This window comes from Pteropus alecto, unplaced genomic scaffold (genome assembly GCF_000325575.1).
Source record: "Pteropus alecto unplaced genomic scaffold, ASM32557v1 scaffold92, whole genome shotgun sequence".
Taxonomy (NCBI): Eukaryota; Metazoa; Chordata; class Mammalia; order Chiroptera; family Pteropodidae; genus Pteropus; species Pteropus alecto.
The window spans coordinates 3,692,709-3,709,038 of NW_006432447.1; the positions used below are offsets into that span (position 1 = coordinate 3,692,709).

At 45.8% G+C, this 16,330-nt stretch overlaps 1 protein-coding gene across 1 annotated transcript in view; it reads right to left on the reverse strand.

Annotated features, from left to right (window-relative positions):
- Positions 1 to 16,118, reverse strand: part of ESYT3 (extended synaptotagmin 3) — a 57,751-nt gene extending 41,633 nt beyond the window's left edge. The window contains exon 1 of the mRNA XM_025043600.1: positions 15,677 to 16,118. Within this exon, the coding sequence (XP_024899368.1) occupies positions 15,677 to 16,012 (336 nt within the window). The 5' untranslated portion in view covers positions 16,013 to 16,118. The remainder of the gene's footprint in view (positions 1 to 15,676) is intronic.
- Between the last annotated feature and the right edge of the window lie 212 nt (positions 16,119 to 16,330).

Genomic DNA, 16,330 nt, shown 5'->3' on the forward strand with positions numbered 1-16,330 from the left:
AAGTTATTCTGTTTGTATCTATTGGCTTTATATTTTAGCTTCTGCATTTAGGTCTTCAATCTGTCTGGACTTTTTTACAGCAGGTAAGATAAGCATATAATTTCATTTCTTCCCACAGTCTCACTAAGGCAACTTTCTCACATCACATACAAAAAAAAAAAAGAAGGAAGAAGTTCATCTTTCCTCTTAACTTGTAAAGCTACTTCACTCATAAATCAGCCACGAGTGTGTGTTTCTCCACTCGGTGTTGAACTCCATGATCTGTTTGCCTGTTCCTGTGCCAGTGCCAGGCTTTTTAATCATTATGGCTTTGCAATATCACCTGGGGTAGAACGAGTCCCTCTTTTTACTTTTTTCAAACTGATTTAGAAAATCGGTGTTTATACTTCCATATGACTCTTAGAATCATCTTGTCGATCTTCAAAAAAAAACCCCTGGAATTTTGATTGTTCTATTTTAAAATTTATAATTTGTGGGAGAACTGACATTGTTACAATATTAAGTTTTGCATCCATAAACAGAATATTTCCCTTTATTCGTTCACATTTGATCGTATTCCCATAGGATCATAAACTGTTTTCTATTAAAGTCCTGTATCTTTTTTGTTAGATGACTTTGTGGGATTTGTGGTTGTTAGAAATTTCATTTTCGGGATGACTTCACTGAAATCTGTTACTAGTTCCTTGGTTTGACTGTTCATTGATTCTCATTATTTACATACGTTTGTAATCTCCAAATAGTAATTTTCGTCTTTTGCTCTCCGTCTTTATCCTTGTTTCTCTTGTGTGACTTCATTGGCCGGGACCTCTGGTCCTTCACTAGGCAGGCAGCAGTGGTGATAGTGGTCACCTGTATCTTCTACCCTCAAAGGGAAGTTTCTCCATTAAGCATGATTTTTGCTGTAGATTTTTAGAGGACAGCCTCTGCCAGAGTGAGGAAGTTCTTCTCAATTCCTACCTTTCCAAGAGCTTTCATTATAAATGGGTATTGAACTATACTCAATATTTTCTCATATCTATTGAGATTATCATGTTATTTTTTCCCCTTTCATTCATGAATGTGGTCAACTTAACCGGTTTCTTTTTAAAGCAGAACTATCTCAAGTTCCTGGGGTCAACACCACTTGATGTAATATACTTAATCAGCCTGATATTTCACTGAGTTTTATACACTCATGAGTCAAAATGGTACCTACGGTTTTTGTTCTTGTACAAGTCCTATCTGGTTTTGGTATAAAGATTACACGATAAATCATAAAATGAATGAGACAGCTTTCCTTATCCTCCTCTTTTTCTGAAATAACTTGTAAATATAGAAATTATCTGATCCTTAAAGTTTAGTGTATCTTACCTATAAAACCATCTTAGCCTGAGGCTTTTGAGTGGTGAGTGGTAAGTGGTAAGTTACTGTTCTTTAGAGAACAGTGTAGTCATTTATATTTTTCTAGACATATATCTACTTCACCTAGGTTTTCAAATGTACTGATATATAGTTGTTTATATTATTTTAAATCTGTTATATCTTTATTCCTTTTTTATTCCATATTTTATTTTCATCTTTTCTATATTCTTCATGATCAAACTTTGACATTAAACTAATCAGACCTATTTTATATGTTAAAATTACATGGGAAGCATTGTAAAATAAAAAAAAAAGTTATATAGATATGTACGTATAATATAAATGTTCTAAAATTCTGAAAATTCTGACATGTCTTTGTATAATCCCAACTTACAGTCTTTTTCTGTCTCTGAAAGTTATAAATCTTATGTCTTTGCAATGTAAACACTCAGGAACAACCAAAATATTGCCCACAAAGACTGAAGGAAAAAAAGACCTTTTTAAAATAGAGACTACTGTATAAGTTCTGTTGCCAAAATTTGTAAAGGAGCTATGGTTTTGTTTTGTTTTGTCTTTATAGAAAATAATAAGAATAAAATGAAATAACTAAATGGGAAACAGGATGTATGTTTTCAGTAGAAGAAGGTATGGAATGTGAAGACGCATTTTTGTTGAGGGAAAAAGAAATGTGCTTTTTTGATAAGGAAATATATAAAGAACATAGTTTTTTGTTGTTATTTTGTAAAGGAAGAAAAAAGGAAAATAATTTCGTCCTGGAGTAGGGTGATCCTTTCAAAATAAGGAAAGAAAAGGTAGGACAAATACTAAAAGGTGTATGGAAATTACAGAAGTTTTGTGCATGTTGCAGAAGGTTTGTGAAAGTTCCAAAAGGTTCATTGAGGAAAAATTCACATATGATCAAACTAAGAATGGAATGGAAAGCTAAGTCAATTACATGATTTATATGGATATATGTGAACTCTCACCAGATCTTTACCATGGTCATTTTTAAGTCTTTTATCATTTACTATTATTGTTTTACTCTGAACAAAAAGATCAAGATCAACAACAATTAATAACATGGGACTAAATAAACTGATAATTATAATTTTCATGACTTTTTATATCAAATATTACTGGGTTTTTACCTGTTTTCCAGATATAAAATATCTTTTTCTTCTCCTAAGCTATCCATGACCTACAATTTGGTAAGTTATACCTTCGTAAACAGAATTGAAGCATTTATCTTTTCTTTCCTATCGAATCCCTCCAAAATTTCAGGTACTCAACTAATCCATGTATAACCAAATTTAAAAGTGTTGACTCTTAGATTCATGGTTCCTAATTTAAAGAAAGCTCTTACACCTAACTGAACTGCTAAACTAACAGAGGATTTGACATTTTAAATTATTAGGAAGTGAAGACTACATCTGTGTGGACAACTAAACCAAGATTTTGAACCAGGCTGGTATAATCTATAATTTTTTCTTTATTCCTTCCTATCTCACAAATAATATGAGAAGCCAAGCAGTCAACACCACTAAACCAAGATTTTGAATCAGGCTGGTATAATCTATAATTTTTTCTTTATTTTAGGTCCTTCCTATCTCACAAATAATATGAGAAGCCAAGCACTGATAATATAATAGCTCTCATTTCCTCCCCCCCTTAATAATAGCTCTCGTTTCCTTTCCCCCCTTAATTTCTGACTAGAAAAATAACTCAACATTGGATATTATCTTTAAACTTACTTCACAGGTCAAAACGTGCAACTGGTCACATACATAGTCAAGGATATTCAATGCCTGATGATGTCAGCCCCAATGAAGTTATCAGATTTGAAAAAAAAACCTTTTTCCTTGAGCAGGTATTATAACCACCACAACAAAAGTCATCCAGGAGAAATCTTTAAATTCCCTTACATGTTATATTAGACAATAAAATCCCTTTTGACCATTACCTAACTGAACGGGTGGGGTTTACTACCGTTCATACCTCTTGGATAAAATACCTCTGATAAAGATAAAACTAGATAAAATCTAGGCAAACCAAATAATTAAATATGTGTCCACCAATGCCTCATGGTTCTTTAATTTCTTTAGCTGACTGCCCTTAGTTATTGCCTCTTAATTCAAATCTACTCTTCAAATTGGAATTAGCATTTGTTATTACAGAAGATTTTGCTATTGTAAAACTTTGTAATTTTTAAAAATATCTTGATATTATAAAGACACCACCCTGACAATAGTTATTCAACATTCTGAGATTAATGGATCGAGAAGGCCTATAAGACTTCACATGAGAAACCACAAGAAACTACAGAAAATGTTTACCCTTAAAGAAAAATGACGGTCTAAGCCTTTCTCTTTCTGGTGCTCTTGTTGCTCAAATGTGACCTAAGAAAAAGGAAAGCCACTTTCCCTCCTACGTGGGACATGATATACTAGGAATAAGCCTTCCTGGCTATGAGAAACCGATAATGACATGGCATACGCAAAATAAGCCATCCTAACAACAGAGGACCAACGGTGCTTTTAATAACTGATCAGTGCTCTTTCCCAATAATCGATCAGCAATGCTTTCAAGGAAAGATCTTGATCGAAAGGAGGACATGAAATAAATAAATAAATAAATTGAGCCAGAGCTGCCATCCCAGAGGAACTGCTTTGCATGTCTTTTGCCTCTAACCTTTGGAATCTTAAAACAGGGCAAAATCACCTTTGGACTGGGACTACAACATTATTCACCAAAAAACTGTTTGCAAAGATAACAACATGAAAGCAGATGTTATGACTACTGGAATGAAAATTAAAAACATTTAGAATTCGTCACTATGTTAACTCATCTGCACCAATAGAAACGCCTCCCTTCTGGAGATGTGATGGTCCCCTTTCCCTTTCTCGTAAATACCCTTTGCCTTTGTCTCCTAGTTGGAGTATTATTTGAGCTTCTGCCTGAATCAATACTTCCCAAATGGCTATTCTTTAATCTCAAATAAATGCTTGCTGCCTCCCATTTTGAAAGGACATTTATTTTTAGGTTAACAAGCTCCATTTTACAGATCAGGAAACTGAGGCTCAGAGAGGTCACTTACAACCACCGCCAGCTGTGGAGTGCCAGAGCCGAGACCCAGACCCAGGGCTGTCTGTCTGTGCTTTTCCACCCTACCCTACTCACTCCTCTTCTCTACATACCACTAGGTTTTCCTCTCAGATAGACAATCTAATTTAGCAGAGAACTTGTAGGCCATGCTTTACAGCTTGCATAGGGCATTCCATACACGCCTTTATTTGACCCTCCTCATGCTGTATAAGGTGGACAGCGAAAATGCAATTTTCCCCATTTTACAGATAAGAGGTTCAGAAACTAGTATGCACTTGCCAAGATCACCCAGGTGACCAGAACCCAGATCTTCTCACCTGCATATGATTTGAGAACAGACTTTAAATCTTTTTCTCATCCATTTCCTTTCCCCATCCTCCACCTTCGGGATTTGAAGTCCATTTCTTAGTGTTTTATTAACCTACTCCTTGTGTATTTAAAATTCCACCTTTGTTAACCTCAGTTTTCCCATCCACAAGATGGGTACAGTACTGCCCACTACACAGAGTTCCTGAGAAGACGAAATGAGACTATGCATGTAAGGTGCTCAGTACTCATCCTGGCTCAGAGTAAATGCTCCAGAAGTGGCAACTGTTGGAAGTTCTACAGGCCCTGGAGGTACAAACACTTTGACACCTTTGACCTGAGGTACATGCCAAGAACAAGGTCACCTGGGCTGTATATCCATTTCTATCTGACCCAAAGCCAGAACATTCTCTACCGAGTCTCCCGGTGCCTGCAGTTCTGCACTTTGGGAGACCACTGAAACTGGAGAATAGAAAATGAGAGATAACACAGAGAAAGTGGTTGATGCCACGGGGGAAGGACCATAGCTGATTGTTGTTTCCCTGGCCTCCTCCGAGGGATCTGTGCCCCCGGGTAAAGACAGCCAGACAGGCCGGGCCCGGGGCCTGTGAGGCGCTCGGAGAAACTCTGCCCATGGGGTGGGGCAGGTGCTCCATAGGGCAGCGTGGCAGAGACCCAATCGGAACCTCTGTCTTGTATCTTTTCCTCTCTAGGCAAACAAAGGAAAGGCAGAAAAAGAAGACAGGTGGCCTCACTCTCAGACTGTCCGAAAGTCACTGAGCTTTTGTTCCAACTCCCCATGAGGCTGGGAGTATCTGGGACCAGCTAGGGTGGAGACACCACACCGCCCGGCAATGCAAAGGGCTGGACTCAGGCAGTGGTTCTCGAACTTTTCTATACAAAACACCACCTGGAGAGCTCAGTTAAAACGTGGATTCCTAGTCAGGGCCTTGAAGCACGTGATTTAAGAGGACTGGGCAGGGCCTCAAAACGTTCATCTTTAACAAGCTCCCCAGGCTGTTTCGTTTGTGGTAGTGGAGGGTGTAGAAGGAGGAGTACCCAGGGCTCCAGTTGGAGGACCTGCTTTGGCCCTGCGAGCAGGTGGCTCCTGTGTGCCCTGGGGTTCCGGACTAGGGATCCAAAGTCACAGCATGTGTCACCAGCTGTCACTCCTGGAAGAACACCGAATTCTTACCAGTGACCTACAGACTTCAATTCTTTTATGAAGGGAATGTCATTTGCAGGTGAAAAACACAATGTTGGGATTCCGCCTGACTCTCTGGGCATAGTCTTTTCCCCTAAGAATGAAGCCACTCCCACCCATGCCTGCTTTCTGCAGACAGGCAACCACAGTAGGAGTGCAGCTAGGGGGCTGGAGGAGCAGGGTCTCGTCCTGACTCACTTCCTTCAGGTTTCTCATGACTGAAAGAAATGAGGCTGTTAATTCCTGTGCTGCTCAGATCTATAACCGAAAGATAATGGACACGAATCCACTTCTAAATGGAGACAAACTCAGCACTTATAGAAAGGTCCCTCCCCACAGAAACGTGAATAGTATTCTGATTGATATATTACAGGGATGATCATTTCCTCAAAGCAGGCCTGGAAAATTGCTAAGTTCCCAGGCCCATGGTCAAGTCACCAGATCTTAGATGTCCGCTATTCACCCTGCAGTCCCCCTTGGAGAAGTTTAAATAGAGCTTCAACCCTCATCTGAGGCCTCCCTAAGCTCACACACCTCTTGCTGTTAGTGTACTTGGGCCCAAGCTTCCCAGGCAAACTGGGATAATATTTTAATGACAGCATTTGCAGACATCGCCACAGAAGTGGCAGTAATGAGCACTCAGAAAGGAGAGACAGATTGTAAACCAAAATCAAGTCTAAGTCAGAGTTCCAGGCTAGCAGAGGCCACCAAGGAGGCCCTCATCAATGCTCCATCTTTAGGTGGTTATGTGCTTTATTTCTCACCCTTTTAGGAAAAATGATTCCATAGCAGTGAGGAAATGGAGCCAGAGAGATGGTTATAGCCCAGCAGGGCGGGGGCCCAGGCAAGGCCCACAGATGGGCTGGGGTTGCGGTGGGAGGCCTGTCCAGGAGTTTCTGGTCCCCATACCCTCCTAGGAGGCAAAGAACTGGAGAGCTTCACTTAAAGGGCCCATCTGTCACTAGGTGAATCCTGCTCACCCCTCAAAGGAACAGTACCTCCTCCTGTCAGAGTAGCCATACAGAGACATACAGAGATACACAGACACAGAAACATACACACGAAGATATACACACAAAGACACATGTACACATAGACACGGACACACACGTCCAGAACTACAGAGATATATCCACAAATCACACATACACACAAAGACACACACCTTCTTTGCTGGAGGAAAAAAAGCCTCATGGCTCTTCTCTGCTCTAAAGGGCAGTCTTACACACACCTGCTGACTCAGACAGATGTTGCCACCCCGCCCCACCACCCCTCGCCCAGGCTCAGACAAGATACCAAACCCCGCATTCCGCATGCCCTGTGGGGACGTCCTACACAGGAGGCCATACTGGACTTCGGGCCAGCTCCTATCTTTCTGAGGGCCTGCCCAGGGGTGCCTATTCAGGGGTTCCTCCTCTACCAAAACACGGTCCCTTGATTTCATTCACTTTTCTCCTGATGCACAGCCTTCGTCCCTTCTACTCACCCTCTGTTCTTGAGAGGTAAACATTCAACCATAAAAATTGCTTTTAAATCTGCCCACTCTTCTGTTTAAAATTACTCTGCTCAAAGTGCTTTAAGGGGAATCGTTGATTTTCCGACTGGAAACTCTGGCTAGCTTTGTTCTGGAATCCATAACATGCTCAGCCTGCAAAATGGCCTAAGTCAGCAGGACCCAGCTAAAGGACAACTGAGCAGATAAAACCACAAAGGCATTCGTCAGTGACAAGGACAGGTACCTGTCAGCCTTTGCTGAGGAATAAGGGCTTGCAGCAGACAGGGACTGCCTTGAGCTATCCATAGAATCATTTTTTTTCAAGGAGAACTGAGTGTAACGGTTAAGTTGTCAGAGAGTTCCATGATCCAGTTTGGTCATGCCTACCAGTTAAAAAACTTACCCTCAGGCATATCGAACTAGTAAAAAGGCAAAAAAAAAAAAAGTAATTTTCAATGCTGATAAGGCCACAGTGAAGTAGGAACAAGAGTCTTTAAAATGTTCATAAGCTTTGACGTATCAGTTTAACGTGTAGAAATCTATAGTAAGGAACTTGAGAAACATGGACTAAGGATTGTATACAGACATTCACTTTAGCATTCATGCGATAATTTTTACTGAGAGCCTATTAGGTACTGGGTATTGAGTGAGGAGCAGAGGGTGCAGAGATGAACAAAAAACATGTCTTGCCTTAAAAAAAGCATTCGATCTAGAGGAAAAGTCAGACATAAAAATGGGTGCAAATCAGCATGGGAAGTGGAGTAACAGAGACAGGCTCAGGGTACTGTGGGAGCCTGAGGAGAACGGCCGTAGAGCAGGTGTCTGAGCTTGGACTTGAAGAGGCAAGGCAGCCAGACTGGCAGATTAGGAGATGGTCCAGACATAGGAAACTCCACCCACCTCAGCTAGCCATGTGAATAGGAAATAATGAAATAATCAGTATTAGAGAAATAGCTAAGAAACTTATGGTATATTCATATTAAGGATATCATAATCCTTAAACATGCTTTTGGAGAATGTAATATAACGTTAAGAAAATTCAAAAAAAAAAAAGGAAAAAAAAAAAGTACCAGATTTTTATAAAACGGCTTTCACATATACCTTCTACACAGAGGAAGTACACCCAAACGTAATGATGTCTCTTTGGGTGGAGGGACCGTAAATTCTTATTTTAATTCTTACTTTTAGGCCATTTCCAAATATTCTATCATGGGAATAGTTTTACTTTTATAACCTGAAAAACCAGATTTTTAACCAGTTTATAACCAGTTCCTTAAAAAAAAAGTAAACACACATGGGCAAAGGAAGGATGCAACTCTGGGGTCTCGAAACATCCTACATCCTGGAGAAGTTTCCTTGGCTTTTTACTGGGCGTTTTGAGGACTCACGACTCTCGGCACGCTGGGAAGCAACTTCTTGGGCAGGAGCAGCCGCCCTGCGTTCCCACAGAGTGGGCTATCAGGACCTGGGCTCTGACTCCCACTGCAGCCAGAAGGTGCCAAGTCTCAGACCCTTGGCTTGAAATTACAGGGTGTATAAAGAGAATGGCCTCTTGTCCCTTTAATAGTTCCCACAGGGAAAACATCGTAACGTTCTCTTCACTATTTGCAGTGTAGAAGGAGGAAGAAAAGGGAAATCACTTTCCTCAAGCACAGGTGAATGCTTTCGGGCTATAAGCTTTAGGTTTCCTGAGATTTAAAAATCCCTGGAACTCTGCCAGGAGAAGTGACTCCGAATGAAGGAAGCGGGAAGAGGGGAGGCTAGGCCCCAGTCCCCTGCTCCTCTGTGTGGCTGGGTTGTGGCCTTCACAACCATCAGGGGCAGCTTACATCTCCTAGTGGCTCCCCCAGTCACTGGGGACATTCCCACAGAGATGCCGTCTCTGCCTGCTGTCACGGCTCTAGGCCAGGAGGCCAATGGAAGCTGGTGATCAGCTCTCCACACCTTTCTGACCACTGAAGAGGGGGCCACGACAGAGAAGGACAGCGTCTGTCTCACTCTTGGCCTTGATCCTCCTCCACCAGGTGACCTCTCAATTATCAAGGTTCTCAGGTAGTTGGCTTGGAGAAACGGCTGCTGTGGGCACGCCTATCCCAGAAAGATTCAGCTCCTTGTAAATTAAGCAACGGGCAGTCTCATGTGGGTTTGGTTATCAGAAATTATTGTCCAGAATCTGATGAGTTCAAGTGACCAAATGTTTTGGGCCCAGTGTGCCTCAACCCTTACTTACCACAGTCAGCAACACCAAAGTGCCACTTCCTCTAAGGAAGCTACCGAGACCACTTCCTGCCTGGGGTAGATCTCCTCCCCCAGGCGTTCTCAGAACCTTGCACTGCCTCCTTGTAGCACTGATCACCCCAAGATCAAAAATCTCAGAAAAGGTTGTTCTCAAGGTTCTGAACCCTCATCTAGCCTGGGAGTTCCTTGAGGGCAGGTACCACATGTCCCTCATGTTGTGCACCAGCCTGCGGCACTGTGACCGACACACTGCAAGTCCTCGGTAGATGTTTGCCAACTGAGTAAAGGATGCCTAAGATCCCTGTGCTGGGCTTGGAGGAAGGGAGGGAGGCCTACATTCTGTCCCTCTATTACCCAATCCTGGCCCAGACATTATAAGTCCATGAAGCATCACTAAGACATGGGGCAGAGACCCAAGGGACGTGACTAAAACCTCATGAGTAGGAAGTCCCCCAATTTCAAGTGGCCTGCAACCAGTCCTGATATTTAAAACTAGGTTCCACACACTGCCTCCAAGAATTGAGCTTTGTGACTTAATCTGAGAGTACCCAGACTAGCTTACAACTGTCAATGCATTTACTTCCCCTAATTAACAAATTATCAGTACAAGACAGACGGTAAGAGCCTGGGCCCTAGAGGATTGTGGCTCCACCCACAAAAGGAATGTCTCTCATTCCAGGAAAGCAAAGCACCCAGCCCTGGTTGTCAGCCTGAATGGCTGGCATGGAGTCTTAGAGGGGACCATCCCAGGGGACTAGCATCCCAGGGATGCTGCTGCGAGCCTTGGCGTGCTCACTGCTTTGGGGTAATGGTTCACCTTTCAGGGGGCATTCTCCCGGTCACACCCAGTTAGGTGGTAGGTAGGAAAGAAAGGTTGGGGAACAGGGTCCTGTGGTCAGGGGGCACAAGAGGAAAGCCAACTGGGGGCTGCTTAATCAATGCAGCTAAAAAGGTTGTAGGACATCTCCAAATACCTTGTTATTTCCTGAGAGGAATGAGGGACCCAGAGAAGACAAGGAACCTTCTCAAGGTCCCCAAGTGAATGAGCCGAGACTCCAAGTCCAGATCTGCCATCTCATTACATCAGTACCCCTACGCCAGCAGATACACAAGGGTTAACTGTTCCTAACAAGGCTGCCCACTGATTGCTGTCCACTGGCAGGAGAACTAGCCCGGCCAGACCGAGACCACAGACAAAATGCAAGGCTTTCTGACAATCTCTTCCCTTCTCCACCCAGTTTCAGGCCCTCATCCTCTAACACCTCTCACTTGATCTGGAGCTGGAGCCAGGTGAGGCTCTCACCAAGCTTTCCTTCTCACATCAGGCCACTTGTGCCAGAGCCTAAACAAATATCTGACAAACCAATCAGCCACCTGAGCACTGGTCAAGGGCTTGATGAATAACCATCAACGCAAAAAGCAGCGAAGGGCCACCCAGAGCACGAACCCAGGAGTGCGACCTGCAGGGCTTCCAAGAGGTAAAAGGCAATGCAGCAACACGGGTTATCCCCAGGAGGGTCTTGCGCTCAGAGCATGGAGGAGTGGCGCAGAAGATCGGAAAGGAAGTGGTTTCTGGAGCACGGTAGCTGGAATTCCGCGAACTCACAAGACCGTGCCCGGCAGAGCCGGGGCCACAGGATGGAGTCTCCACACATCCCTCCTACTTGCTCCACCCCCTGTGGTCATCCTGCTTCAGAAAGACAAGTTTGCTGCCCAGACACTTGGGAATGAATTTCATATTAGGAAAATGTAGAGTGAGGAGGCCTGGGAAGTCGAGAATACAGCAACGGCCCCCACTGAGCCCTCACTTGTGCCTCGCTATGAACAAGCAGCTTTTCAGACACTCGACTCACCACAATTGTGTGTGGAAACAGCCTTGGAGGCCTGCAGCTAGATGAGCGGTGAGCTGTGGTTCCACCAGCTCTATAGCGTCAAGAGCTCTATGTTGTTACTGTGCTGTCCCCACAGTCCCCAGCCTTGGCAGGGAGGGATGACTGAAGGGGCTCTTAATACCTTCGAAAATATACCTAAAAACTGTGTGCAAGGAACACTCACGTGTAAACGTGGCAGCCGTTCTTCTGTTCAGAGCATGAGCTGCCTTTTCTCCATGTGGCCAGGCCACATCCACAAGGAGATCCACAGGTTATTCACTCATGACCCCTTTGAAAGCAGAAGAATCTCTTCTTCGAGCTGTATCTTCCATGGAAGGGACCAGAAGAGGAGCAGGACTATCTGAAGTGTGACCAGAAGCAACCTCCTTTTATAGGGTTTTACAGGTGGGGACAATGAGACCCAACAAATGAAAGCAATTTCTAGGATCACCTAGAGGCAGCAGCTTGGACCAATGTGTCGAGGCATCTAATGGGGCAAGAAGTCTGCCTGATTGAGAACTAACTGATCACCAAGGCCTGGCTGGGGAGAGTGGTGGCATCTCCGCTCCAGCTCAGCCTGGCCTTGGCCTCCACCGCTGCACAGGAGCTTGGTGCAAATCAGAATGAGATGTGCTTTCCAAGCAGCACACAGCTTAACAAGCAGCAGGTGAGCCGGAGACCCACCCTCGCTCACTGGGTGCTGCTCTACAGGAGCCGATTTTCATGACTATGTGAGGCCTGAGTGTGGTAGCTACATATGAGGCTCAACTTTTCTTCAAACTTTCTCTGACTATTGGTTTGCTATCTGTTAATTTGTAAAAAATATTTCTGATATCAAAGGAGGTCATAAACCATCAATCCCACTTTCATACAAGGAAATCGGTTCTCAAAATAAAGAAGGCATGCTGAAAGGTCCACATGCAAGGATAAAGACACCCGTGCTCCAAAATTGTGGGCGAGTGTCACGCTGTCCTTACCACACCCAGAACCACATCTATCTTTGTCTTTTTAAACAGTATGTGTTCCTTGGGAGGCAGAAAAAGGATGGGAGAAGAATATTCAATTGTGTAAGTTCCAGATTTTCCACATCACCCCTGGGCTTGTAAACCTTCATGAGACAAATCTTTAAATCTATTTGCATGTTCTTCACAGGTGTTCACACAGAAGATCAACCTCCCCAGACCTGCTTCTTAGTCTGGATTCCTAAACCTAGTCAGTAATAGGCGCCCAGCTCCCCAAATCAGAAGGTGCCCTGGAAGACCCCTGGATCCCTCGTCTTCCCCAATCTAGAGGCCACCAAGCACCTAGAGTCCCACACTGCACACTTCTCATCCCCTCTTCTTGGGCCCCACCACTAGCCTCTTGGCTTAAATCAATTTCTCAACTGGTCTCTCTCTTCCAGCTTCACTCCTCCCTCCATGCTGTGTCTTACAGAATCTTTCCAAAACCTCTACAGGCTCCTGGTAGCCTTCAGAATAGGCCCGACTTCTATCAAGTCTGCCTCTATTTGGCCCCTGTCCCTCAGCCCCTACCACACACTTCAGCCAGGCCAAACCACACCAGGCTCCCTCATATACTGGCCATGCCACATCTCTATTCTGTGCTCACAAGCCTCTTTCTGCTTGGATGCCCTTTGCAGCACCACTGACTCAGTCTAAAAGGTTATCCAGGCTCTGGCCCTCCAAGCCGGTCAGGAGAGTCTGGAGAGTGCAGGTGGAGGCCAGGCCTTCCTAGGACTCCGCCAAGAAAGCAGGAGTCTATGTGGTCTGGGGACAATCTGGTATGGAAACAAAGTGGGGAGTCCTTCACTCCAAGGCTGTGTCCTCTGACTGGGCCCTGGTCAGACTCCCATCTCCAGCTTCCCCGAGACCTCTGTAGCAGTCACCTATTATGCATCTGCCTCCTGCCCCACACTACCCTCTTAGAAGGAGAGACACCATCACCTTCCGCTGTGTGTCCCAACATCTGGCTGAGTGAGGCCTGGGGTATGGTTTATGGAGTGAAAACCCAGGAGGTACCTCCTTGTGTTCTGCTTACCTATCAGGCTGAGCACCCTGTTGGCTGGGTTCATATAGTCCTGGGGTCCTCTCAAGAAAAGCCAGAACAATTTCTATGGTGTTCGTGTGCAGAGGGATGGGGGAGGGGAGGGAGTGTCAATAACACTACAGGATCTGATTCTTGCTCTAATTTCAGAAACACTGCTTTTGCATACAGCCGGGTCTAGAGGCCTCTCTAATATAAGAAAAGGCAGAAGGGGAGGTGACCCATGATGAGGCCTCATCGGTCAACTCTCTTGGGCAGAGGCTGCCATGGGGGTCACAACAGAGGTTTGACAGGCAGCTTAGGCTCCCTCAACAGTGAGCAAGGAATATGGACAGGTTCAGGCCTCCTCTCTGGGTCCACACCTTTTAGGATCATGAACCCCCATAGAACAACCAGGATGACCAAGTTCTGTAGGAGACGGATCCCAAACACTCACCCCATAGCTGCTGCCCTGGGAAAGCGGTCACTGTGCTTTTATACTGTGCATGCTTAGCAGTAAAAGTATTTGCCCCCCTTATTCCCAATATACATAAACCTATTTACAAAGCTTTACCGTCAATCCATACATAAAGTGTTATAGGCTGAATTGCATCTCCCAACATTCATATGTTGAAGTCCTAATCCCTAGTACCTTAAAATGTGACTGTATTTGGAAATAGTCTATAAAGACTCTAAAGAGGTGATTAAGTTAAAATGAGGCAATTAAGGTGGGCCCTAATCTAATCTGACTGGTGACCTTATAAGAAGAGAAAATTTGGACACAGATATGTACAGAGGGAAGACCAAGTGAAGACTCAGGGGGAAGACAGCCATCTATAAGCCAGAAATGAGACTTCAAAAGAAACCAACCTTCTCAACACCTTGATCTTCATAAATTTCTGTTGAAAAGTCACCCAATCTGTGATACTTTATGGTAGCCTTGGCAAAATAATATAGTAGGTGTAATTTATTTCTCTCACACACACATATAAATAGGCCTTTCTAATATTTTCTTACCACCTTACTTCAAATGCTATCATCATGCACAGGTGTAAGGAACCTATGGCCTGGTTGGATTTTAGGGTACAGTCCTCACGCTAGAGGAGCTGAGGGGCCTGGTAGCCAGTGAACATCTCCCCTTGTGGGCCTGAGTATATCTAGAAGGAATTAGAGAAGCCTGGAGCCCCCAGCACCCAGAGGGGTAGGTCTGCCACAGACCAAACCTTGTACTGAACACAGTATAAAAACTCTTGCTAGTGTTTCCCAAACTCACCTGATCCTAAGGTTCCCCAGGGTGCCTCCTCCCTTTGGGGAGTTGTGAGGTGGGGCCCAGAACTTGTTTTTGTTAAGAGGGCCAGGCAATTCTCAGCACCATTAGCTTTGAGAAACCTTAGTCCAGGCCATTCCACACCAGGAGATGAGTTTTGTAGCTGTAGACTGAGTGTGAGTGTGTGATTGAGGGTGTGTGAGTGTGCATGTGTGTATGAGTATCTGTGTGTGTCTGGACAAGTCGGAGCATCTCTACCAGGCAGAGGGAGGGAGAGAAGCCCGTGAGCCAGCGCTGCGGATGAACCAGCGCTACGGTCCTCTCCCCTGCCCCTGAGCCCCATCCCCAACCTCTGTCCCAACCTCTGCTGCTGAAGGATGCTTGTCTGTAGTATATGTCATTGTCTTAGTCGATCAGTGTTGCGCTCTGCGTTCTTTCTTTGAATCAACAGGCGCGTGGAAGGAATGCCCTCTGCTTTCCTCCGGAGTAACTTTGCAAGAGTCCCAGACGCCCTTGTCTTTCTCCTGGGTGTGGCCCCTCCCGTAACTTTTCTCCCAGGCTCTGGGCCCTTAAAGGAAACCTGGGTTCCTTCTCCCAGCGCAGGCGACCCAGATGTGGGGATGAGACTGAGGGGCGGTGAGGGGCACCGACACTGCCCCCAGGGTCTGTGCGCCGGGTGCGGTGGGGGACCCCGTATGCGGGTCGCCGGGCTCCCGCCATCCCTCGGGTCTCAGCATCCCAGCTTCCCAGAGGACTGAGGGTTCCTTCCTTCCGAACCTCCGAGGGTATCCGCCCTACCTCCGGCCCCCGCCCGGCTCAGCCCGGCTCACCCAGGCAGGCAGGTGCTGGCCCAGCAGCTCGCGACTGATGAACTGGCGTTCGTTGTCCAGGAATTCGAAGGCGGCTGCCAGGCGCCCGAGCTTCCCGCGGCGGTTTCTGCGCCACCACATCCACAGCAGGGCGCCAAGCAGCAGCCAGGTTATGCTGAGCCCCAGGTAGCCGGCTAGGTAGACGGGCGCCAGGTAGAACAGCACGCGCGCCACAAAGGTGTACAGCTCGGGTAGCAGCTGGCTAGACAGGCGTGCGTCAGGGCCCGGCGCGGGCTGCTTTCCCTGGGCACCGGGGGCACCGGGCACTCCCGGGGCGCAGGGCTCCTCCGCTTGCATCTCGTCGCCGCCGCCTTGCCCTTTCCAAAAGCTTCACCGGCGCTCAGGTCCGCGCGCTCCGACCCGCAGGCACATCTGTCCTCTAAGCGTGAGGAACCGAGCGCCGCGGCGCACCTGCCCTGCGGGACTCACCTGCCCTGCGGGATAAACAATAATTCCCCTCGCTCTCCGAGCTCTGGTTTCCCCGCAGCGAACTCGAGCGCCAGGGCAGGCGAGGCTCGGCGGCTGTGACTCTGCTCCCAGCCCGCAGCTCCGGGAGTCTCCGCCCTGGGGAGCTGGCCCAGGCGGAAGAGGGCGGGGTCAGGCTGTGGGGCTGGA